The sequence below is a fragment of the Ascidiella aspersa genome, chromosome 1 (genome assembly GCF_963924565.1).
Source record: "Ascidiella aspersa chromosome 1, kaAscAspe10.2, whole genome shotgun sequence".
In the NCBI taxonomy this organism is placed as follows: Eukaryota; Metazoa; Chordata; class Ascidiacea; order Phlebobranchia; family Ascidiidae; genus Ascidiella; species Ascidiella aspersa.
Window position 1 is genome coordinate 9295263 of NC_139447.1, and position 27612 is coordinate 9322874.

General features: G+C 35.8%; 2 protein-coding genes across 2 annotated transcripts; both read left to right on the forward strand.

Moving 5' to 3' along the window:
• The first annotated feature begins 154 nt into the window (after positions 1-154).
• Positions 155-12265, forward strand: LOC146167117 (beta-hexosaminidase subunit alpha-like). Its single transcript, XM_083380355.1, has 14 exons — positions 155-361; positions 875-1011; positions 1264-1352; positions 1436-1498; positions 1826-1872; positions 2461-2571; positions 2832-2933; positions 4492-4657; positions 6549-6696; positions 7329-7488; positions 7771-7945; positions 8506-8596; positions 9305-9409; positions 11726-12265. Exons 1-14 carry the CDS (start codon positions 176-178, stop codon positions 11787-11789), a joined length of 1644 nt encoding a protein of 547 aa, XP_083236481.1. The 5' UTR covers positions 155-175; the 3' UTR covers positions 11790-12265.
• A 2017-nt stretch (positions 12266-14282) lies between these two features.
• On the forward strand, positions 14283-27557 carry LOC146167118 (tuftelin-interacting protein 11-like). The gene is made up of 17 exons (XM_083393360.1): positions 14283-14496; positions 14926-15054; positions 15311-15468; positions 15794-15993; positions 17439-17647; positions 18317-18473; positions 18812-18922; positions 19327-19428; positions 20405-20493; positions 21002-21095; positions 22243-22419; positions 23028-23143; positions 23790-23941; positions 24346-24422; positions 25111-25287; positions 25840-25935; positions 26699-27557. Exons 1-17 carry the CDS (start codon positions 14333-14335, stop codon positions 26963-26965), a joined length of 2475 nt encoding a protein of 824 aa, XP_083249486.1. The 5' UTR covers positions 14283-14332; the 3' UTR covers positions 26966-27557.
• The last annotated feature ends 55 nt before the right edge of the window (positions 27558-27612 follow it).

Sequence of the window (27612 nt, forward strand, 5' to 3'; positions counted from 1 at the left end):
TTTAATAGCTGTATTAAACTATTTAGTAAATTCTAAAATCTTAATATAGTTAAAAAAACATTCTGCAACCTTTGCCCTCCAAATCTCATGGTAATATTTTAGATTTTTTTAGACAAATATATCGATTAACTAAGATTTGTGGTGCACAGGTTGTAATAAAATTTCCATCTTTAAAATGTTGAATCTGCTGGTAATACTGGCTGTGCTTGGTTGTGCTTTTGCCAACCGTCAGCCATACATGAAAGATTTTCCAAATGCAGACAGTCCCCCAAACACTATGGGCTTAAGCTCTTTTAGAGCCGTGGGTTCAAGCCCAGGATCTGTTTGGCCACAGCCGCAAGCTCAAACTTCTTCACCTCAGGTATTTTTTGTTGGAAAATATACTTTTAAAGACAATTTTTAAAAACTACAGTATACTAAAAATTAGCTTTTTCGTTAAAAAACATGCTTTTTATCTCTTCATGGGTCACAACTTTAGGTTGGTAGCTGTTTACTTTTCCCACACTGTTTGAACCTATAACTTATTCAGTTAAATATATTAAATTTGCTATTAGCATTGATTTTAAAGGCTGTCACCGTAAAATACTTTTAGTTGTTTTTCTATATTATGAATTACTTGTTTGATTTTGCATTAAATTGGAACAAACGATTGATGTCAAACCCTCAACTTATCCGGTTACTCTATATGAAGGAAGCATCTGTTATAAATAAAGAAAGCTATGTTTCCAGTGTGGTTTTCACTCAATAAAATATTACTTATGTTACCTCTGTGATATAATAATTAGAAACTTTCCCTTCAGTGAAACAAACTGTTTCTTTTTTTATTTATGTAAGATAAGCTTAAATAATCTTAATGCATATCGTTTTTTCTTAGACATATGTAGTTGCTGTCGGAGAGTTTGTGTTTACCTACGCAGCAACATCCCACAAATGTGACCTGACGGCAGAGGCCTTCAAGAGATATGAACAGCTAATATACAACACCGCTTCAAATATAAAACTAAAATTTAGGTGAATTTTTGACAAGCAATGTTTTGGAAATATAAAAACATAACATCTACAAAATAATAACACAATATATTTAAATGATTAATATCAAACTAATGTATTCTATAAATCTTTTTCACACAATTTTGTCAAAAACAAAAATTGACTTCAACAATTTTTTATGAGTAATAAATCTATTTTCTATATTTATATTTTTACTGACATAAAATAAAAAAATTCTGACAACAGCAATCCATTTTTTAATTTGTTATGTAGCCCAAGAGCTCCAACAAGCATTAAATCACTGGAGGTGAACTTGATGTCAGAATGTGAAACCTATCCTTCTCTTGGCATGAACGAAAGCTGTAAGCGAATTGTTTGAGACATAAGTATTTCATGTTTTTGTAAATAAAAATAATTAGTTTATCATCATATTTTTGTACTCTAGATGCTTTAGAAGTTGGAGATACGGCCACCCTTACTGCACCTGCTGTATGGGGCATACTTAGAGGTTGGTTATTCATTCTTTTGCATTTGTGTAAAAAATATCATACATTATGCTAATATTACTTTTTCATATAAAACTAGATAATAAAAAATTATCTCATAACTTATAGTTTATTTTGAAATTTTTATTTAGTCTTACAAATGACAATTCTGTTTGTCTGGAATACCAGTTCTGAAACAAAATTTATTTTTATTAAATACAAAGTGGGTGTAATATGTGCTAAAGGGGAAGTTAATTTTGTTGCAGATAATTTAGCTTGTCTTTGCGTTTATAGAAAAACCCATACATTTTATATTGTTGACATTTATTGTTTTATTACTTCACACTTAGGTTTGGAAACTTTTTCGCAACTTCTCTGGGAATCTGATTCTAATCAGGCAAGTACCTACTTAAAAAACAAGACACATTGCTAACAGTATTAGGTAACTCTACACCAGTGGTTCTCAACCTTTTTAGCTTACGGACCGGTAAAATTTCAAAGCAAATTTTGCGGACTGGTAGAATTACGACAAAAGGTATGTAATTACGACAAAAGTATGCAACTTAAAAGCAAAGAATGGAAACTTCAATTTTATGAGCAATTTGCTGGTTCTATTAACTTTTTTTAGATTCAACTGGTCTTAAAGTTTATGACTAAAAACAAGTTGTAGCCTACTTTTAAACAGTTTGGAACGACACTTGCAGCATTGTGACATAATGTAAACTCACAAGTAGACCATTAACTCTATGTTAACTTACAATGCTGCAAATAGTGGAACAGGCGAGGTTCTAACTTTGATGAACAAGCCTTTAACATGTTGCATTTTGGATTACGATGTAAAATTGTAATATACTTGGCGGACCGGCAGGAAAGTTGACACGGACCGGCGCTTGAGAACCACTGCTCTACACTAGTTCTATGTTGGCTTATTCAAATCAGCTCAAAAGCTATTGAGATTGTATCAATGTTTGTGTCTTATTTTAAGGTCCTTGTCAACAAAACAAGTATTATGGACTTTCCCCGATACTCTCATCGTGGTATTTTGCTTGACTCTGCGAGACATTATCTACCAATGGAATTTCTCTTCTTGAACTTGGTATGTTGTGGATATTACTGTTTGGTACAGCACAATTTTTACGTTCTACGTTTTTTAATATTTAATTATAATAATCATATTACTTTTTTCACTTTAGGTTCAGGTTATTTTGTTTTAATGATAAGGGATTAAAAAATATAAGTAAAAAAACCAAGTAATATTTTGACACCTTGCTTTTAGGTAAAACCCAGGATGTAATGAAGTTAAAATAAGATATTTTGTAGGCCTTATAAAAATGCAGCTACTTTCTTATTCAACAGGAGGCAATGGCATACAACAAAATCAACGTTTTCCATTGGCATATTGTTGACGACCAATCCTTCCCATTTGAGAGCACAGCATTTCCAGATCTCAGTGTAAAGGTAAACTAGTTTTTTTTTTACATAGTATGAATTGTGTAACTGGTTTGATAAACATGTGGATGTAAAAATATGAAACCATTTAATCCGAAAAACTTTGACAGCCTGATCTGTAAACCATTAATTTTAACATTTGATTCAAAAACATTGTTACCATTAATATCAGGTTCGGTACATATTTTTTCAACTGTTTGACAAATGTGCCGAAATTCATTCCCTCTTAACTGATAAATGGCTTTTAATGTTTGATTTCCGTTTATACGTTTTAGACAAGTATGATGCTTTTAGCAAAGTTTGTATTACTTAAACGCCAAACAGATTTTGGTAAATTTACTTAAACGCCAACAGATTTGGTAACTGGGCAATTGGGGATAAATTCCTATCTTTAAAACAACCAATATTCCAACCAAGACACAGAGTCAGATACCGTTTTGTTGATAAAGCGAACTTATTTGTGCATTTTAATCCTGTTTTTCTTTTTTTGTAGTTTTACTTTGGCAAACAAAACACACAGTTGGATATAAGCTATTATTAGATAAATCTGCCATTGATTATTATGTTTACCACAGAGTTAACGTTTGAAACAGGATACACAAACCATGCCCACTTGATTTTGATTTGCTTAACCTGGTAAATGTACAATACAAGACCTTGTTTGAAGAAATGCCATTACAGCCCCATAATAATTAAAATGCCTTCTATTATTTGTGCCATGAGTAAGTACAATTAATGCTTTGGTCCAGGGGTTTGAAACCTAGAAGCTGACAATTTAATGTGGCCAGCATTAGGTTTTTGTTAAAGGTATAAAACATATTAGTCAAAGAAAACCATCTGATATATATATATATACGTGTGTGCGATTATCCTTGACATGACTTTGCCTTTAAAGTATTAACTATTTTCTATTCAATTGTATAATGATTTTAACGTTCTTAAAAATAGCCAAACATTAAACAACATGCAGTTTGTGTGACATAACAGTGACTCTATAATTTTTGCTACATTTTATAACATAAAAACCATGTTTATTAATGCGCATTAGGTTTTTTTGATCACGATATATTTTGTGTCCCTAATCAGTTATAAAGCCTGAATTCTTACAGTTTCACGTTCACTGCACAAAAACTCTTTAGTTTTTTAGACTGTCAACTCATTTTAGATAAATCAAATCAAAACACCATGTCCACCAGGGGTTAAAAATAATATTGGAACCTCTATCGATACAAAGCGTTACTCATCGATTCGATACAAAATTATGATAGAAATTTCGGCCGTGAATTGCGTCGGAATAAAGTGGTTCTACCTTAAAAGGAAAATTTACCAAAACATATGGGTTAACAGCTTGAGGTTAAACTAAAACTTTATCAACGCTGAAGCAAATTTTGTTCGAAAAAAACCTCTTATCAATTTAAATCTCATTTGTTTAGGTATTTGAGCATAGTAATGACGTAATGTTGTATTCGATCGTACCGCTATACCTTTTGTCCAAAAATCGTATTGGTATTAAAATAAAATGTCGTGCATCCCCCAAAAGCACTAAACCACCCGATTTTACCTTCAGGGCGCCTATAACCCACTTACCCACATCTACACCAAGGGAGACGTGTCCGCCGTCATCGAATTCGCCCGTCTGCGCGGAATTCGGGTAGTTCCCGAGTTCGATACCCCCGGCCACTCCCAGTCATGGGGCAAGGGACAGCCTGACCTTTTGACCCCGTGCTATTCAGGTGACAATGTGTTTGTGCTAGAATCGGCGGCAAATGTTTGTCGAATGTCTGTTGACTATGAAATGTCCTGTGCCGGTGGTATACAACCTTTTTATTTCACAACCCCAATTTAATTGGACTGGCAACACCGTATACATGCGACCCAGGTTGTTTTCAGATAAGGTTGTTTTCAGATAAGTACTGCTTGAACTAAGTCGCACAAGCGATTGAATATGCTTAAACACAAGTACAAATTCTGTTTTATTTGTTTGAACATTTTTATTACAATCATTACGCTCGTTTAAGCCACTACCTCGAGCATGTAAACCAAACCATGAGCGTAATGAAATCCCTAAAACTGCAGGATGTGGTGATTGTTGGCGACCCCATAAAAGGTTCAGGCGACCCAACATGGGGCGGCGAGACCACTGCCCTATTGGCTTGCAGAAATTTGATGTTCTTTTTATTCGTCCTGTGGTGTCATTTTTTAAGTTTCGACTTAAAAACATTTTTGTTAAATCGCTGAATCTTCCCTATTTTTTAATGGTGCACATGACTTTCAGCGAGTTTCTGCTAGAAATAAAAAAATACATTTTAATCAAAATGTAGGTCTCCACTTTGTATAATACTTTTTTTGAAATACTCTTGTTTGACATCATATTTATTTATGTATTTATTTATTTTTTTTATATTTAGTCACCAGGTAGGTGTTAACTTCGTTAAAATATGTGTTTTTAAAGCAATGAAGTTTAAAACCAATATACTCATTTGAATGTAAGGTATTTATCGTGCCTTGTTTTTTGGCAATGCATTGTATTTTGTTGCGTACAAAAAAGCATAGGCGACGAACGTTGGTGTGCAGAGCGTTTTTGGATGCCCCAAACGGAAAATTTGTTTAGCCTAAAGGCGCATAAGAAAGTTATAAATTCCGAATAGTTTGTTTCAGTAATAACATGCAACACTGCAAAAGCAGTTATCTAAGAGCTCGCATTGTGTAATTAATAAGCCATTTGCACTGGTTAGAAACTAACGCCCTGTAATTTTGAAAGTTCAGCGCCCATGCAACAAACAATGCAAGCATTATGTGCTTGGTCTGTAGGCTGCGTATACACACAGCTGCCGTAAAACCGGCAATTTAATCGGCTAAACATTGCCAGAAATCTCGTGACTCTTCTGGCTCCATGCCGGCTTTTCCTGCACGTGCACGGTTAATTATTCTCAAAGAGCAAACCGCAGTACCATGGTCCATGATCTGGAGTTTTTGGTATTCCCGATGTTGTGTCAAATAATTACCAGGGCGATCTCATGAAACATTTAAACGTTTTTGTAATAATCGACCTAAATCGGTTTCCGTTTTCCTAATAGTTCACCGACGATTTATCCACACCACTTCGAAAAGCATCACGTTTTCCATTTTACCATTTTTTGTATTTATAATACCATTTTTGTTTTTTGTACTTAGTAATGTTTTGTTTGATTAAATGAATAATTTCTTTATGTTTAGCTCATTTTTATACCTTTTTGACTTTGTTGTATTCCTTATTACCAGAAAGAAACTCGACCTAAAAGGGAAAATAAAATAGGCCTAAAACCAAATTTAGCTCAAAAAAGTTACTCCAGGTTACGTTTGACATATTTTATTTAATTTTTTAAGCGATGTATATATATACACATATATATATATATATTTTACTAAAAAAGTGAAATAAAAAAAAATATATATATATACAGGGTTGCGATTTTGAACTCGCCCGCTCGCCAATGCAAGTGCAATTCGATGTATTTTCGTCTTGGCGAGTGTTTGCCCTAGTGCAGATTTTAATTTAAAACCAACCCTGGTATTATGCATAATATGCTTTTTAGGTATTTTAGCGAGAACGGTATTTTTAATTAAAATTTTTCACCGCACTAGATTCCAAGCCTTCTGGAACGTTCGGTCCAATCAACCCAACAATAATGTCAACCTACGACTTCATCAAGACTCTCTTCACCGACGTGCGAGCAACTTTTCACGACGCCTACATTCACTTGGGCGGTGACGAAGTCAATTTCAACTGCTGGTATGGCCGATCGTGCTTGCCGAATAAAATTATGATTACAACGCTGCACGTTTTGTTTGTTTGTATTAAATTTTTGCTGTGATGATTTCCGTTTTTTCAGTTACCCATGACAATAGCCCAGGCCCGCACAACCATGTAAATTGCAGCAAACGATGTAACATTATCCGCTTATGACTTTAATCATAATTAAGAGCGGATTTGCTAAAGTGTTTTGCTTTTTAAAAATAAGATATTTATAGTACGTTCATTTGAAGGCAATTTTTTGACTTCGCGTTTTGCAGTTTGTTTTATGTTTTTTAAGTCCTCGATTTGACTACATTGCCTTTAAGACTGTATACAACTTACCATTCAATGATTCAACGTTAATATGACGGCGATAAACTTCTCGTATGGGCCCTGATTTTATTTTTATTTTATATATATTTTTTGAGAAGTATATAGCGCCTACAATAAGCAACGTATTTTTCTACCGGTGTGTTTCCTACTTTGTAATGCGTGTTACGGCAAAAATCACGTAACTGTGAAGAAAGCATATTTTTCGGCGAACACACAAATAAACGATACATGTTTCTTTAAACTAAGCGCAAATCCATGTTGAACGCAAGATTAGTAATTGCATCGTATTGTGGCAGGAAGTCGAACCCAGACATCAGCAAGTTCATGACCGCACACAACATCAGCGGTGATTACGCCAAGCTGGAGGAAATTTACATCCAAGAGGTGCTCAACATCTCCCAGCAAGTAGGATACAGCTACATCGTGTGGCAGGAGGTCATCGACAACGGCGTCAAGGTTAGGCGTTCATATACCTTTATGTTGTACGCTTTGGGCCAAGTGGTGTTTATTTTGTTAAATTTAAGGTTAGAAAAGTACTATAAATACAAAAGCTGTACATTACCAAGATGATGTTGATTCGCGTAAAGCAAAAAAATAGTTTAATATATCGTACAGTTTAACAAAACTTTTCATTTTTGAGGGTGCGTTGGGGAGAGGGGGCATGGCCACGAATAAACACCCCCCGGTATCCTCCCTTGTCCGTGAATACACAATGCGATACCAAGCTTACATTGCCAGGCTAAACCGGACACGGTAGTCGAAGTATGGATCAACAACAGGCCTGACGAGGAGATGGCCAGAGTGACCGCGTTGGGCTACCGGGCCATCATGTCGGCGCCCTGGTACCTAGATTACATCTCAACCGGTCAGGACTGGCGTAACTACTACCTTTACGAGCCGTCCAACTTTAACGGTAAGGAATGCAGTCGGTTTATTTGGTTTTCGTCAATTCTAAGTTTGGAGCATAATGGTTAGATGCTGTAGTAAGACGTAGTAAGAATATCAAACCCATACAGAAGTAGGAATCATTTTGAACGCGATGCTGAAAATCAATAAAGAGATATTCGAAACGTTAAAGATGATACCTATTTGTGGATGGGCTTTGATATTCTTACTAATTCTAAGTTGGATGTCTGACCAATAAACAATTAACGGAATAAGGAAGGATATCACTAGTGAGTATATGTTCTAAAACAATCCTCCATTATATAAGAGAACCTATTATATTTTTGATAGATAATAGACTTCCACGTCAGATTGATTAATGTTAAATGTGCATTAAGTTATCTGTTTTTTTTAAGTTTTGTTTTAATTGAAAATTAAAAAACTATTATTGTACCTATTTTTTTCAATATTTAAATCATTTAAGTTTGAGATTTGTACTTTTAGGAAATTCTGTCCTTTTCGGCTGTGCTTGTTATTATTTACGTCCTTACTTTAACCACATGAGTATTCTATATTGTTACGTCACAGGCACTGCGGCCCAGAAGGCGCTCCTGATTGGTGGAGAGGCTTGCTTGTGGGGAGAATACGTCGACGGCACCAATATTACACCGAGGCTTTGGTGAGATTTATTTAGATTTTTCGACTCTTTTTCCGTTTTCTTCATCTTATATGCTGATTTACTATTACAGCATAAATACCTTAAAGCAGGGGGACACCTTGGAATAAGTGGTATAAAAGAAGATTTTATTTAAATTTCAGTTTAACATTTTTTAGACCGAAAACAGCAGGTTTCTCAAGTCTACTTGTTTTATGACGTCATTTCTAAAATTTTACGCCACTCCAACGGCACCCCAAATGTTTTTTGTCCACGTTAAAAACGTTAAAGAACCACTGCCTTGAACAGTGATTTTTTACAAGATTTTTCAATCTAAATTCTGTTTAAAACTGTTTTCTTATGTGCTTTAAATATAATCTGTCTAATTTGCGTCTGGTACCATTGGTGCGAACTATTATGCTTCATTTAGTTGGCTATTTAAAAAATTATTCATCTTTTTTGATAAGTTTCAACCCTAGCTCTACAAGTCTAACGTAACAAAAAAATTAAAACAGAGAGTTACGAATGACGATTTTACAATTATTGAAATACGCCCGTCCTATTTTGGCGATGACAATTTCCACATATTTGCTAATAGTTTGTCTGACAAATCCGTTTCGTGGCGAATATGTGGCTCCTGTTTTCAATCCAACTGCGCTTTTTACTTTTAACTTCAAACAAAGCAAGCAAGCAAGTAAAACGATAACATGGAAATACTATTTTGTTTTTAAGGCCTCGTGCCAGCGCGGTCGCCGAGCGTTTGTGGAGCGCTGAAGATGTGAACAACGCTGACCTCGCCACGCCCAGACTACACCAGCATCGGTGCAACATGATTCGGTGAGTGCACGAAGCTTAACAACTTTAAACGAAAGGCGTAAAATAAAGCTAAAAACTTTTTCGCAACTCGCGATAACAGCTGTCTAGCGGAACAAATCATCACCATAACTCGTGACGTGTCGCAGTTTGACTTTTATTGCATGGGCATATTGGGCTGCTTACTAAAGGGAAAGAAATGCCGCACTATAGTAACTCTTCTTGTTCCTGCGTAAAATTATATACTGTGTCGTAAGCAAGATAAATTTGAAGTTTGGGATTGTCTAAATTTAAGCCTTTTCAGTTTTGTTCACTCCTAACACAGAATGCTATATTACATCCACCTAAATGCAATAACGATAAGACTAATTTCCCAACTATACATAACGAGGTTTTGATCATTTGTGCCTTGTACAACATCAATTTTGGCTGTGCATTGCGATTAAAAAAACGCTTATCTACAGTTAAGATGATGTAACAATCTGCAAAAGCAACAAACGTAGTCATCCAGAATATTTGAATAAATTACAAAGTTTCATGGAAAATTTAGATTTAGTGAAAATCTAATTTTAAACAAAGCATTTACCTCCACCCTATCGGTTGGTTCCTTAGGAAAAATGTCTTTCACCCTGGGGTTAACCATTCAACATTTTAATAAAGACTTGTCTAGCCTTAGACCAGTGGTTCTCAACGTTTTTTTTTTCGTGGTCCATTTTCGTTGCACAAAAATTCTGTGGCTCAATAAATTTTTCATTAAATTTGTTATAAGGAAAAAACTATAAAATAGGTTTGGAACAAAAAACAGCAGGACATATTTCAAAACAAATTATTTACTCAACCGTGCATTAGTGAGATACTTGCTTCTGAACAATAAATTTAGGTTTCGTTTACATTCCTTCTTAATTTCTCCCCAAGCCATTATTCCTGTAAAATTAAGTATAGTGACTCAAATGTAGGGATGTTCAAAGTAGAATACCAAGGTATTCTAGAATAATAGGTTTCGAATCTAGAATAACGAATCCAGAATAGCGAATCCTAGTATAATTTTATTAAATTATTTAACCTCGATTTTGTTTTTAGGGAAGGGATTTTTTGCTAACATGTGTACATTATAATAAAAAAAATCTTCGCTATGTTTAACATTCTTAACAACTGTCATTTGAAGCAGTTGTGTAAACTGTAATATGTCAACTGTCCAGGTTGTTGCCAAAACTTATATTTTTGCCAATAGTGAGTACAATGCAACACCGAACACAGAATTCTTTAGCAATTCGGCCCTGTTTTTAAAGCATTGTTGGGTTTTTGTGCTTCTTTTTTTGACTAAAATGATCTGTTATGCAGTCAAATAATGTACTGCAAAGAATAAGTTACTATTGACATAACGAATACTTGACAATTACGCTGTGCATTACTGTATAACCTCGCTGAATATTGGCCTAAAGTTGACCTTAAGTAACCCTATAGCGCATTTGGTTACATCCAGCACCTATTACAACGTAATGTTACGTTTGCAACTTAACGCATTTAGGGAAATTGGGAACTCCCCACCTGAAATTGCACGTTAGTCGCTCGCCCAATAATACTTCATTGACACCTAATTATTAGACGAACGTTTTCGCGAGACGCGGTAATCGGTCGCCCGAAAATACGCTGACGCTGAACTAACTGGTTACATTTAGCAATCACTATAAATTGGTCGCCGCAGCGACAGGCCAACTTATCACACGCGTTTGTACAATTAGGAGCGACGGTCGGCGGTAAAACGTTAAATTATATCGGTTCCAATTACCCGAAATAAACGGCAGAATTGGATTCGAATCTCATCTGGATTCGAATCCAAGGATTCGATATTCTACTTTGAACACCCCTACTCAAATGAAACTAAATTCTTTAATTAATCTCAAAACGCCATGGCCCACTGCAATTGAGAACCACCACTCCTCTAGTCTACACCATTAACGTATCGTCACCAGTAATTGTGTTTTCGGAGCATTCAATGACGAAACTCATGTCCGGCTCGGACTGGTAAAATCCTATCGGACGCTGCTGGCAATACGTCTGTTAATTTTAATGAAGCAAGGAAAATGTGACCACTACAATAGCAATCTCAACCTTTGGTACCTTTTTTTCTCTTTTAAAATTTAGTCACATTTTAAACAATGCACAACATTCATAAGGCCTTCGTGGACCCTTCAAAACTGGTCCACAGAGCTCAGTTTAGGACCCCCTGCTATAAAATAACCTATTATTATCGAACATATTTCGAGTATTTTCAGTCTTACAAGGCTATATGGTACTTTACAGTAAAGCTTTAAACTGAAACGTTTTCTGCTTTAACAGGAGGGGAATACCCGCCGAACCCCTGTCTCCTGGATATTGTGCTCACGAATGGGACCGAGTATAAATTGCAAAATAAAGGCATGGACACGTAAAGCCCTAGTATCCTACGATTTCTTGATTCTGCTAATTGAGCATATATCTACTACTAGTACTACAGTGTGTATACGATGTCAATCCCAATTGGAATCATCTTATGCAAAGCTTATACGACATTTCTCATGAACTGTATTTTTTCACATGTGATAATAATCTACCTTTCACAAAGAAATTGTCTTTATCGCTTAATGCACTTATATCTGAAAGATTTTTTTTTTCACATCGTAAAATGCGAAAATTATCGCCCTTTAACACTAATTGCGTATTTCTTTTAGTAGAATTAGATTATGTATTTGCTGTCAAAGCTATGCGACTAAATGGTAATGTTTTGATAACTGTTTTTCCTGCAAAACTTCGCGTTTGTTCAAATTCAATTTGTGTCATTGTGCAATCGCTTTTTCGCTACTGTGGAAAAAGCTAATAATAAACCTGATTCATTTTCATTCCTTATCAAAGCAAGTTGTGACATCTTAAACCATAAGTTGACCAGACTGGAGAATTACATTAACATAATTAAGTAAGCTAATTGGTTTTAGTAGATATATACCATGTCAGATACTAATGAGGGTGGTTCTTTAGAAAAAAAATCTCAATTGAAATAAGCATAATGTCATGTGAAAAACAGTTGGTTGAGCAGCGTGATCAGCGCTCTCACACACATTTTCTTGAGTCTTCGGCTTATTATGTCGACCGAACTGTGAAGGCCTAGAAAAAACGTAGAAAATCCTAAATAAGTCGTGTAGCAACAACCCATAGGGTGTATAATTTATACTTAAAAGAAAAACTATTTACTGTGTTCTCGCTCGAATGATTTAATGCACTGCATTGGTTTTCTCCAAGCTGAATATCGTATTCCGGAACCAGACCAATCTTAAAACATATTAACAGTTAAACTAGTACACTAGACAGCCTTGTGGAGCATCTTATAGAGTATTGCTGACTTCTGGTTATACGGTTAGCTCGTTTAGTTTATTCCATAACACAAGGTCGCAGAATAGATAGGAAGCAAGGAGACCAGAGATGCCTGTTCTGGTCGTTGCGAGAGACTAATGCGATCTCTGATGAAGACAGTAGATACAAAGCCTATAAACAAAATAATAAATTACAACAGAAATATCGTTTGACAGATAAAGCTACCGCAAGACAAAGGTTCAGAGTCGCTACAGCTTTTTTGAGTTTAAAAATGGCCAGGACTTGACGTGGAATAGTATTTGAAAACTAGTGGATTCTATCTGAAATTATTATCAGTGTTGCATGAATTTATTAGAAGCACAATGGCTTACTCAGGTGGATTCACCCCTTATTCAAACAGAGAAAAGACCTTAAACTGGGACCAATGTCCCATTCGTTTTTTCATTGTCAATTTTTCAACTAAATAAAATCTTTACCTCTTAGTTTGTAATTTATAAATGGCAATGCCGGGTAAATTTTATTTCAACGTATGACGTCCGTCGATACCAGGGCCTATACTGAATAGGCCTGTATAAACACTGTCGATACTAAATAGTTTGGGTGAAATTATTTTCGTTCTGAATGAGTAATCATGTTCCCGAAAATCATTCATCCTTGAGAAAAGCAATTTTGTTGATGTCTATGAACATGAGGTTTGTCTTGCCACTGGCTTTCTGTTCGTTTTTGTTTTGCACGGAATTTGACTTGTTCGTAAGTCAATCCTTCTCTTATTAGTGACAACAGCAGAAACACTGTTGTCACTAATCACCCAGCAATAAAAAATAAAAATCCACAGAAAATTATACAGTCGTATTTTGCGTTTTTTTAAGTTTTTAAAACACTTTAGCTTTGGGGTTAACGACAAATGGACGAGGACAAAGTCGATTCATTTTTAAGATATGTTTAGAGTGTTTAGTTTAGTAGTAAATTAACTGATATGACCCTAGCAGAACTTTTGTAGAGGTACATAACTAATAGCTGAGTTTTAATTGAAAAATGCACATTTCTGAGAAAAGTTATGAGTTTTTTTGGCGCTGGTCTAGGAGCCTACCCAACGAACATTATTAGGGTGCGGGTTAGCGTTTGGGTAGGTTAAGTACTATGATTAAATAACAATACAATCCACCCCTCACCCAAACACTAACCGACAACCTAACCAGGTCCTGAACAATGTGAGGTGCTTTAATAATTGCTTAAACGATGTAGTAGAAAGCTAGACCAGCGCCAATCCTTGCTGATGGTTGCACAAACTCACAACATAAACTAAAAGTGTTTTTTGATATATACGACCGTAACTCCAAATTGCATTTTCTTGCACTTTTTATTAAGATCTTGCATGTGCAGTATAGCTTTTATGCACACCATGTTTAAGTGTGTGATTTACTAATTGAGGTGTGAAAACAAAAATTGCTTTAAATGCAATCTCAGGTGTACAGATGCATCACGAAATTATGGAGAAATATGGGAATATTTGCAAATGCCATGTGTTTGTTTATTTTAGAAAATTTCGTTTTTAACTAATGTTATTTTGGTGAGAATCAGAAATAAACCTGCCATACAATGGCAAATTTGTATGATTCTGATGACGGGAATGAATTAGAAAGCTTCAGTGTCAACAATGGTGACCTGCTCAACGAATTCAATCCAAACCGACCCACGTTCAAGCAAACAAGAGAGGATGCACTTTATGGAATGTGGGCAAAAGATGAAGAAAGTGGATGGAGGTAAAACCTATTCATATTAAAACTTCACTTTATCTTAATCCAGGATTATTTTGTAAACAAATATTGGACTTAAAGTATTATCAAATGATATTTTATATGTGCACATACTTTTATATGATACCAGATTAAAAAAATTGATATTACACCGGTGAAATATTTATGCAGTTGTACGGCTGTAATAGAAGATGAACTGAAATTTTGTGCCGCTATATAATAAAGTTCTGTCTTTTTGTCTTATGAAATAACTGGATTTCTTTGTTTTGTTGCTTAATTCACCGTTTTGTTCACTTTCAAAGTTTTTTTCACCAAATAGTCGACATTATTTTTTTATGCAGAGTGTGCTGTAAAAGAACCAACCAATTAAACATTTATAGTCTCCCTATTGTTTTGATTGTGATTAATTAAACTAATGCACCATTTCTTACTCAGCACATTTAAAAAGCAGAAGCAGAAGTATTCGACTCCAGTTAATTTCATCAGTGGAGGAGTAAAACAAACAGGGTTGCCTCCTGAAGAAGAACCAGCAGTGGGAAAGGATGAAGCTGGTGATGGTGCAAAGTGAGTTGTTTCCTCAATTTTCTATTTGTCACTAATCACTATATTTTAACTGCAATTCTGGTAAAAGTATTCCACCAAGATATTTGAATAAATATTTTTATTCACATTGATTGTGAATCTAATTTTACTTTTTTTGGTTTTAATTGAATTAGTCTAGGGATATGAATATGGAAAATATTTTGTGTTGAACTTATTTAATTTGGCTTTAATTTGCAGTTAGGGTTGACTATATATACATATATTTTTCTTTTTTCAGATCTGATGCCTTTATTAAGTCTCAAAAGACTTTCCATACAACAGACCAAAAAACTGGAGGCACTGGAAAGCAAGCCTCTTACAGCTTTCAGTCTAAGGGCAAAAAAGAAAAAGTTGATTCGCAATTTGCCAGCTTTGAGAGACACACAAAGGGAATAGGTAAATAAATGTAATATTTCTATGACATTGCAAAACAATGGCGCACAGACACAGGATATGTTAAATAAATTTGTTTTTTTATACTTCATGGTAATTATATCATCTGGTGAACATTGATTTTGTTTTAAATCTATATAAATGTACAGCCGTCTGTATAAATGTTCAAAATTAAATGCTTCAAAAAATATTGTAACTGGTACATTATAAATTGCAGCAACTTAAAAAAAACATATATTTGCATCAAGCATTTAGCTTTTATTAGTGTCACTACTTTTTACACTACACACACTCAATTACTTTTTTAAACAGTCACTTGTAATTTTAGGAATGAAACTGATGCAGAAGATGGGCTACAAAGTGGGTAAGGGTCTTGGAAGGGGCAACCAAGGAATCGTTAACCCCATTGAGGCACACAAAAGGGTAAGGAAAGTGGGTCTGGGCGCAGCGGGCACCGAACGCACAAAACAATCACTCATCCATTTTCCAACACAAGACTCTGAAGAGGAGGAGGATAAAGAGTTTCAGGTTTGTTTCATTTTTTATGTTTTTTTAGGAACTTCTAAATCTGTTCTATTCTTTTGAGTTTTAAAACTCTTCTTTTTTACTAAAACAAAAGACACTGCGTTCATTTTGGGGAAGAAAATGTCAGAATGCCATGACTTTTGTGCAAGCAAGGAAATGTATATGTATTAATTTAAAAGAGGCTGAAGTTTGAAATAACTAACTCTTGATAAGGAAGGTAATAATGAGGTAGGAAACATTGACACAAATTTGTATTTTTATACAACTTTACCAAAAAATGCAGTTTATAATGTAAGTTTGTCAATTATTATCGATTTTGCGCAAAAAATTAAAGTGTATATATATATCCAAATAACATTAAATTTATCCTTTTTTGACATACACAACAAGTATTAAAAAAAAAATTGACAATGTGCAAAAAATGTCTTCATAGTAAACATTAATTAATTTGTTTTTATGTACCGTAGGTCAACCAACTAATGTTTTATGTTAACTAGTTATTGTGACTGAATAATGATTTTTTACTGCGGAATAATTATGCTAAGTACTTTCCATGAGTTCTTTGGAGGCATTTGAAAAGGCTATCTAAATGAGTCAGCTTAATTAGGATGCAACAGGCAACTGTGCTATGGTGTTTATGAACTTACTTTCCGCTGAGCCTGTGTAGCTCAGTTGTTAGAGTGACGGTACCAGCATGACCGGACGTCGTGAGTTCGAACCTCACCACAGGCTATTTTTTTTTTCCAGCCTGGCCTTGCTTTCACTATAAACCTAATCAGACTGAATGATTCAGGTAAGCCTTTCTGAGGGCATCCTGTGTACTATATATTATGTCAGTGGTCGACAAACTCTTTTTGTTGCGGCCCGTACTCTTTTCAGAGCTTTTGAAGACCCACTCTGTAAAACCACTACGAAATAGTTGCGGATTCGGGATATTTGATTTGAAGGTTTAATATAACATGGAGCCTTGATTGCCAAAACAGTGCCAAGTCATAATATAAAAGATACTATAAAAAAGGTTACTAGAGCGAAGCGCGAAACATTTTTTGTTTATGTATATATAGTTATGGTTGGCAAAAAATATAGTTCGGCTCTCAGGGCCACATTTGACACGTAGGGTTTTCCAAGCTGAGCCAATTTAAAAATGTTTATGCCAAACCAACTTTTAAAATAAAGTGCAATAAATGTAAGGCTATCACGCTGCCCACAACTACGTGATAACACTTAACTATCCAAAAGTGACTCGCGGCCCACTAAAAAGGCTCTGCGGCCCACATTTGGGCCGCGGCCCACAGTTTGCCGACCACTGTATTAGGTGATGTTATCATTGGTTAGTACTACTCCAATGGCTTGATCACATAATACACATTGTGCATATGTACATTTTAGTTACTTTCCGTAAGCTGTTAGATTTGGTATTGTAATATGTATTAACTCACATTGTTCAGGAGGAACTTCAGCAGTGGCGAAAAGGTTTTGAACCGAAAGAAAAGAAGCCAAAGTATAAGTACAAGACCATCGACGAATTGAGAAAGAGTGGAAAAACTATGAAAAAGAAGAAAATATCGTCGCCTGATCACTCGCCTGCTGTTCCCAGCATGCACGCCAATGTTAAAGTTATTGACATGACTGGGAAAGAGAAGAAAGTCTTTTCAGGGTAAATGGTTCTATATACTCATCAGAAAAAAACATTGGTCTAAATTTTATACTTTTCTACTAAGTTGTGTTTAAGATGAGCAATTGAGCATGGACTGTAACGCCACAACGCTACAAGTCAAATTATATGTCATTGTAGAGTTTATTCATTTGAGGTTTTTACATATTTTTTAAAAATGTTTTAGTTTATTATAATGTGTAAATAAGATTATTTTTTTGATAGATTAAAAACTGGATACAGGATGCACATTTTAATTTTTTGAAATGGTAGTTTGGTGCTGAATAATCCTGAAGCCAGTGCAGCTGTAGATCACCTTGTTCAAATATTTCAACTAAATGGTTTTATTTTTTAAATATTAAAAACAATTTTTGTGAGTTTAAAATTTCATTTAACAACTATTACTCTTTCTTCCTAAAATATACCATTTTGTAGGTTCTACAATTGAATAATAGGTATAATGCCTTTTGTAGTGCTTTAGCCTAAAAGGTCGATGGTTTACCTGCGAATACTACATACGGTCTTTTTCAAAACAATGCCACCATTGTGGTTGTATTCTAAGTTTCTGAATTCACCATGGCAGCCAAAATTGCCGCTATTTTACAATTATCCCTAAAGTTTTACCATATTTAGCATTTTTTCATGAATATTTGTTATGGTTGCTTTATCCAGCTACCATGCAATCGCCGGGAGGGTGGCTGCTGGGTCTGATGCGGACAGCGATGAAAATGCGGAGGCAATGGACAATCGTTTGGACATCTTCTCCTGTCCGGAGCTGCTTCACAACCTGGAGACACTAATCGAAGAAACTGAACAGAAGATTTTATCTGTATCTGCAGTTTTTTCTTTGATATAATTGTTGTTGAGTTTTGTTAGAAACGCTGATTTTTGCAAGTTTAAGTTTTTATGTCTCCAAAGTGATGGAAAGGTGTTTTGGTTATTTTAAATAATTTACCCCACGTTTTTTAAGGATTTTTTTACTTTAGGATTGGTTTTGTAACTGTTTCTACTGTAGTAACTGTTTTAATTTTGGTATTTTTTATTTGTTTAGTAAACAGTTCTTAAATTTTAAAGAGTTGTTAAAACGTTTGGCCAACTTAAACACGTTTTTGCACAATTTTACCTTGCCTGGTAATGTTCACTTAACAATTTTGTTTGTGTTTTTAGGTCGACAGACAGAAGCAGTACGAAGAAGACAGATCGGTTGGCCTCGAACACCAGAAAATCAAACTGGAAGAAACTCTGGAGAAAGAGTCGGCCGAAATTAACAGGGTTGAGGTACGAAATAATTTTAAATCTATGAATCCAACATTTTAACTACAAACTAAAAAAAAATTATTTTCGACCCCAGGTGTTCGCCTATTTTTTGACGTTTTTTCTGGTTTGTATTGCAGGCAAAGTTGCCCCGACATTTATAAATTAATTTTAATTTTTACATAGCAGATAGCACTTTTTGCTTTGTTTTTATCAGGCCATAAGCGTATAATGTCAATTTTGCCTAATCGAAACTGAAAAGTTGCACAAACAACAGGTTTACATAAACACAAACCTATATATTTATTCTATGCATAGCCTTTAAATTTTATTTCTGATTGATTTTTGAATTAAAAAAAAATGCTACAAAACACACATTTAAAACTTTTTGTTCTCCATTTCATCTACATTTAAAAACTACCTTTTAGACCGTTTTGCGAACCATTGAATCGTGCGAAGAAAAGCTGTCTTCCGATATCCACTGCGAAGAACTCCTTGACCACTTCGCTGAGGTCATTGGAGACCTTCAGGTATCCTGTGTTCACGCAGATTTTCTAGCTTTTAAAGTAGTGGTTTGTTTTTGGCGTTGGGAAGCTATTTCAGTTTACTAAGAGTTCAGTGAAACAAAATAGGTCACCAAAAACCTTTGCTATTGTACCTCAGCTAATAATATTTAGGTCGCCGCAAAAATAATTGGGTAAACACTGTAGTAGAGTGTTTTTTGTTGTTGTCGAAGTATATATTTTTATTGCTTTTTAGGCAATAAAGAATTAAGATATCTTATGATGATCACTAATCGGTGATTTCTGTTATCTCCTCTGGGCTCGATTAAAACCTTATTTTGTATGTCTGGCGTAAATTGCGTGATGGTGAGTTTATACTGCTGCTCGGCTAAATTATTATATAAAATGCAACTGCAGGATTTCAGTTTAAATACCCAGGCTACTTGGAAATCGCTTTTTAAATTGTCGCTATGTTAATACGGTCTATTAAAATATGTACACCACAACCAAAGCAAGCAGTTGACAACAAAACTGTAAAACTTCTGGTTATTTACTTAAGAATACAGCAATCCTGAATATTTTCGGACCAAAATTATCGCTCTCGTATCCGATATCGAATGACGTCATAATGCGTCAAAATGCTTATACAAGCAAAATAGAGTAAATTAAACCGTTTAAGGTTGTTTTCAGGTTGTTAGGCTAACATTTCCATTAAGGTTAGTCGTCAGCCATTTCTTTTTATTCTGTTGTTAACCTACTGTTTTGTTTTTGATAAATTTACCTTTTAAGGTCATATAGCTGCAATTGATAAATCATGGATGAAATTCCAATATTAATTTGGTATCGTATCGACATCGATACCACCTTGTTAACAAACGAGTACCGACACTACCACTTGACATCCGGTTTCGACTCCGATCTCGTATTATATGACATCCCTGGTCCTAAACATCGTAACCGGCGACGAATAACGTTTAGGTGTTTAAACTTTCTGTGTTTTCAGGAGAAGTACTTTGCGGAATACCGGATGTTCGAGCTTTCCAACCTTGCGAGGGTAATGGTATATCCTTTACTACAGAAATATCTCGCGAAGTAAGCCCTGTGTATATGTTGCAATTGCAAGGGTTTTTATACCATTTCTCTCACTACGTCATTATCCTTTTTTGACTACAAAAATTTTTAATTTTTTTTACGAGAAAACTTGTTTTTAGTTTTATAGCTACAATTATTGAATCCTGAAAGTTTTGGTAACAAACAAAAATAAAAAATGCGTTGCCTACTTAGTAATTTTCGGTGTTCAATGGTTCTCCAAACTTGAAAACAAAGGAAAACAAGAAAACTGTACTGCTAAAGCAAACTTTTATTAAGATGTTCCTCAGTCTTTAAACTAACAAGCAAATTTTTTTCGGCTGCTAAAGCTTATAACGAAAACCAATGCACACAACTCTCTTTTACGCTAAAGAAAGTTAAAAATGCTCAAGTATACCCTTCCTAGCTTTACCCCAATGCCCCATAGTTATTTTTCGTTTGTGCTATATGTCTCTTTGCGCATCTTTCCTGTCGTTTCTCGCATTAAACTCCGTGTATTTTTCGTCCTCAGCTGGAACCCTCTCAAGCACCCGCGTTACGGCTTCGGTGAAATGAAGAGATGGAAGCTGATGTTCGAACTGGACAAGTCGTCCTTTTCTGTACAGGTAAGTTACCTTTAAAGCGAATTAGGTCAAAAAAGCCATATACATTTCCCTTTTGGTTAACGATTCCCCTTTATATGTTAAAGTGGTAATTAAATATCGCGATTTTCACGAAAATCACCATATTATGTAAATAATCATCTTCACATGTAAAATGAGTATTTTCTAACCAAATTTTCAGAAATTTTCAAATAGTAATGTTATCATATAATATCGGATTAAAAACGGTAAAAGGCCGTACATGTATCGATACTCATAATCATAAAATATTTAGAATCTATAGGGACGAACTTGTATTGGGTATAAGCTCTGATCAGAAATATCTAAGTCGTCAAATCAGTGTGTCCTCTCTTTTTTAAGGATGTCGAGGCCGAAACCCTGAATATACCATATAAACTACAGCGCTAAACCACTTGTTTGCTTAACAACCCGTAAAACACAATACCATTGTATGTTTTGAATCACTCGTTATAGCTAGGACTGCGGAGTTAATGAAAAATAACCCGAATCTGACTCCCGAGGCCGACTTCGGTAAAATGTGCGATTTTTTTTCGTAATTTTTCGCTCGTAATTGGTTCTTGAATAGGATCGGCGTTAGTTCTTCTAAGTGTTGTAATGACTCAAGTCATTGACTGTTTTCAAATGACTTGACTTGACTTTAGTCTTTTCGACAAATGACTTGACTTGGACTTATGTCATTTTGTCTAATAACTTGGGATTAAATTAAGTGTTTTTGATTAAAAATTTGTCTTAATTTTTGCACATTAAACACTTTGCTTTTTGTATATTGCGTTTGTGTTATTTTTTATTTAAATTGTTGCTTATAATCGGACGAGATTACCAATTATAATAGTTTACCAGTTTACTTTTATGTCAATGACATGGCTTGAATTGACTTGCTCTCATAATGACTTGACTTGGGAAACCGATGACTTGGACTAGGACTTGACTTGTTATTTTTCCAAAAGACTTGACTCGGACTTCAGTTACTTTTCAAATTTTGACTGGGACTTAAGTCATTACAAAATGACTTGTTGACAACACTAGTTCTTTTTGCCTAAAATACCGGGTGTCGCTGTCGGAATAAACACGACGAACGGTCATTCCTTTTCCTTTTCGCAATTAAATCCATACATAATTCTGCTACCAGAATGTGTCGGAGGAGACCGATGTCTTCCAGCATATGATGTGGGATTGCTGGATGCCACGTGTCCGATCGCACCTCATCACTTGGGATCCTCACGAATGCGAGCCGGTCCTGATCCTCGTGGAGCAGTGGATGCCTCTTCTTCCTCCCTGGATGCTGGAGAACATCCTCAGCCAGCTGGTGGAAGATTGCGTTTGTTGTTGCGAATTTAAAGAAACGGGCGAATCACTGATACCAACCATACTACTTTTTGGCCATTTTTTAATAGTTTGCAAAGTTTTTAATAGGAAACGTATCACAGTTTTCGATGATGTTTTCTTATTTTACTTGTTTTTTAATTTTCCTGCTCAAAATATTTCAATTTCAGGGGAAATACTTTACTTTTTGAAAACCATTGGAAGTACAAGAAAACTCTACATTCAATGAATGAAATTATAACATCCGTCATTTTTTTGTTATTAAGGGAAAGGGGGATTAAGTTGTCGGTTGAGAAATCTAATCACTGATGTCTCCATGATCCCTAAATGTGCAAAACGTATTTAACTAAGCATAAGATATTCGTCACAGAACCAGTGAAATATAATGGACAACTGGTTTAACACCGGTTCTCAAATTCGCGACAAAATTAATGTAAATTGATATGGCTCGTCCTACAGCCACCTCAAACGACAATGACGTGTACAATGCACATTGGTATAATAGAACTTTCACACAATGCTACCTAGACCTGATCTACTACATGTATTTACTTCTGCCTTAAACTTCAACCCCATTGTTTCTCGACGCAGGTTCTTCCCCAGATGCAGAAAGCGGTGGACGGGTGGAACCCCCTGACGGACCCGGTGCCCCTCCATTCCTGGATCCACCCCTGGTTGCCCCATTTGAACGAGCGACTTGAATCACTGTAAGACGAGGGTAACTTTTCCAACCGGGCCGTATGCTATACACTCGTTATTTGTGTTGTATTTCCGTTTCTGCTTTGCCTAAACAGTTATTACGTGAAAAGAGATATCTGTAAAAGCCGTCGGGATTGCATTCTGTTACTGGGCTTAGGGAAATAAAAACGTGTAGAATGTTCAGTAGGTAGGGCTACAATCAGTTGGTAGAATGACAATCCTGTATACTTTAATCTAGCCCCACAGTACATACCAACGATTACGGAATACGATTACGGAGTGCCTTCAAAATGTTGACGGTGTGATGGTCGATTCAGAGGTCGTGAGTTCGAACCTCACAGTAGGCTAGTTGTTTTTCTCCTGGTTAAACCGTATTCATGATTAGACTGACTGATTTCGATAAGCCTTTTAAAAGGCCCCCAATGTAACTGAAGGTAACTCAGTTCTCTTGAAGTAAATCAGTTATGGATCCGCAAGGTTTGATATGTATGGCGTTTCTTTGTTGTACCCAAACATAACAAACCGTTTGCAAGGCCAAATTAATCTGGGTCAACCCTACAGTCGGGTAATGAACGTTGGGTGGCTCATAAATGCCAAAATTCACCTCACATATTCAATGATCTCCACCCTGAAACTCTGTACTTCCTCGTCCAGGTACGGACCCATAAGACACAAGCTAAGTGGAGCTCTACAGATGTGGCATCCAAGAGATCCCTCTGCCAAAATTATCCTTCAGCCCTGGCAGAAGGTCTTCTCTAGAGGAAGCTGGGATGCTTTCGTCATCAAGACAATCTTGCCCAAACTAGGTAATAATGGGGATCGTAAGTTAACCTTTTGGATGCTGCGTTTTTAGTTCGATGATGCCCAATATTGTGCTCATTCGATATTATTTTACTACCAATGTAGGATACATACACATACGTGTGAATTGTACAACAACAGGGATCTAGCCTCTAAAGTCGTTTTTTAATCAACGATTACGACTTACGTATCATAGTAAACCGGGAGCCTTCAGTAGATTAAGCGAATCATTCGACCAATGATGCAAGCAAGGTCAGGCTAGAAATAAAAACGGCCTGTAGTGAGGTTTGAACTCATGTCCATCGGATATTTAAGGCCTCCGGTACCTCTTTATTATATAGCTACTATATTAAGACATATCCCAGATTGAACAAAGCTTGTATTTTCTATAATCATTAACATTTTTTAGCCAAATGCCTTCAAGATTTTGTGGTGGATCCCCGAAAGCAAGATCTGCAAGACTTTGAAGCGGTCGTTTCTTGGGAGGTAAATTGACATAAATACTAAGACTGAAAGCCAACTCCTCTTGGATAAACCCAAGCCTGCTTTTAGTTTATTTAGATATTGCTAGCGTCACCTTATTATCGAATCCATCGGCAGTGCGCCTTACCCAAATATCAGGCTTGAAAATGATAAGTGTTGAACATTCTATCAGGTAAAATTACTTAACTTGAACTTGACTCCAGTCTTTCGGATAAATGAATTGACTTCATTTGGACTGGCGTTATCGACTCGAGTGTCTTAGTTTGAAATTGAGGGGTTTTATATAACATTTATTATAAAATTGAGCGATTTATTATAAAAAAATTAATCTATTTTATTATAAAATTAAGCTATTTAAGTTTTACAAATAAAACGATTAGATAGCTACATGTTGGTTTTTGTGGTATTTTTTGTTGAATTGTTGCCCATAAAGCTGGAAACTTTAATAGTTTATCGTTATATTTTTTTGATATCAGTAATATGATACTTCGACATGACAAGTCATGGCACTAATGCAGTACTTGAATCAACGTTCTCCTAATAGTTCAAAATTTTGTCCAAAAAAATTTATTTTTAAGTCAAAAATGGTCAAAAGTTCATTTTTCACAGGCGAACATTTTTCAATTTTATGTCAAAAAGTAGTCGCCCCAGTTATAACAGTATACTAAACAACACAAACGTATTCTTCCAGGGCCTTATTCCGTTACCTAGCCTAGTGACGCTGCTGGAAAAGCACTTCTTTCCCAAGTGGCTTCAGGCCCTCAGCGTTTGGCTGAACGGCACCCCCGACTTTGACGAGGTGGGAAAATGGTACACGGGATGGAAATCGATGATTTCCGAAGAGCTGCACACAAATTCGCTTGTTAAGGTACTAAATGCTACTTGTTGGACTACTTGTTAAAAGGAAGGTGCTACATAACTCGCGTCAAGGGTAGCTGTACGGTGTTATATTGTTACACTTTGGGTTGTCCTATACATTTTTGCATTTTTGACACCAATACAAGATATTTTGGACAAAGTATCATTTTCCGATTAAATACCGAATGACGTCATTTCTATGCTCAAACAGGCAAAATGGAATAATTTAGAACGTTCAAAAGACTTTTTTTCCGGTTTATAAGCCAAAATTTGCTTAAGCCTTAAGACATTCAATAACCTCCAGTTGTTAACCTATGCTACTTAAATTTACCTTTCACGGTAGAAATCGCTGGGTAGGATTGCAAATCATGGCTGAAATACCTATGTTATTTGGTATCTGATACCAAAACAACCTCTTGGCATCAGGCATTGGAAACGAACCGATATTGTCGAACATCCCTAATTGCTACTAAAGTCATTAGTTTTTATTGCTTATCTGTCAAGTGTGTCTTTAAACGCAAAACAACGCCCATGTAACGCCCACCAACTCGTCCAATCACAGGACGCCTTTAAGCAAGCTTTAAAGATGATGAGCCGCGCCGTCGAGGGGAACCACCCAAAGGAGAATCGCGGCTACGAGCAAGAGGAGCTAGATCACGTGAGTATTTTTTTCTTCCAATTTTAGGTCTTTGAAAAGTCTTAAATTATTTCGGATTTTTTATAAAATTGTGTAGTAACCCTGAATACAAGAAATTCGACGATTAAGATGATTTACATTCAATTTCTCTATATGTTAATACGTTTTAACACATCATCTGTAAATTAATTGTGTTTCCAAAACCATTATGGCGTACAGTACACGTACAGGGTTGCCAAAGTTACTGATTTGCTTATTAAAAAGTTATAAAACAACTATGTTTTTTCAAAGTCTTGAATTTCTTCTGTCCTGCCAAGTTTTGCGTTTAGAAAGTGTCGTAGTAAAGCCAATTTTTCAAATATTTGTTATTCGACCAGGAGACTTATACTGTTTTCTTCGTTCTAATTTTAGATCTCCAAAAAGCTGTAAAATCTTTGAATATCGTCCACATTTTTTTTCATAAAATTTGTGTGGCGAACCTGTATGTTAGCTTCAATGCTTGTTTCACGTCAACAACCTCAACCAATATTCCGCCGGGAACACACAATAGAATCCAAAAAAGGAACAATACCTGAAGGAGAAAACTCTATAAAACCATACTATTAAGACCAACGACACAAATACAACCAAATACGCAGTAATAGGCAGTACAGAATAAGATCGAAATCGTCTGATAAAGACCTAAATCCGCCGGAATACATGGTCAAAATAACTCTTATTTGTCCATTCCGCCAACACTATTCTTACAGCGAACTTAAACTCTTTGTAACCCCTTAACATCCAGGCTCCGGACTTTCGCCAGCATCCTTCGCGTCCACCTCTTCCTCCACCTCCGTCCTCTTCCTCCGTGCCTTCCAGCTTCCGGGATCTGATCCGGATGCGAGCCGAAGAGCGCGGCATCCTCTTCATGCCTCTTCCAAAGAACAGAGACGGCCAGACTCTCTACCGCCTCGGGGAGCACGTGGTATACATCGACAAGGGGGTCATTTTCCAGAAGGCTGGAGACTCCTATCTTCCCGTCTCGCTCCAGGATATGCTGGACGACGCTTGAGCGCGCCCTTGCGGCTGATTTGCGGTCGAAGTTTGGTCGTACGGTGGCGATACAGGACGCTTGTCGTTAACGGCGTCGAGGGCCGATTTTGAGAGCCGAAAAGCGCAGCGGAAAATGCGAAATGTTTTTTTTATTTTATTTTTTTGATAAACTCTACTTCGAAAAGGCGAAATACGTTTTTTTAATACGGGTTTGGTTGAAATCCTTCACGACGAACGCATTTTCTCTCTTGAATACGGTTTGTATTCACTGCTTTACCAGTTTTTTGACTCTACTTTTGATTACATGTTCTGTACGAAAGAAAAACGATCAAACAAGTGATCCCCGTTTTTTTAGCTCTATACTTCTTAGCTGTATCCGCAAAGTTGTGCATGATTTTCAAATTGCCTAATACTAACGGAGGCGCAATGCTATCAATTTATGATTTTGCGACTGCATGGTTCAACACTGTCGATTAGTAGTCACAGCATTGTTCCCCTCTTCCAGGTAGATTTGCTTGACAGACCAAATGTGGGTTTAACACGTTGTGTTAAAAAAGGTCACAAAACTACTATTTCGAGCATTCGTTTCGGTGGATTAAAACTAAATGACTACGGTATTTTCACTCTGTTTGTTCTGCAGATTGCCCACCCTTGATATAGACAGTA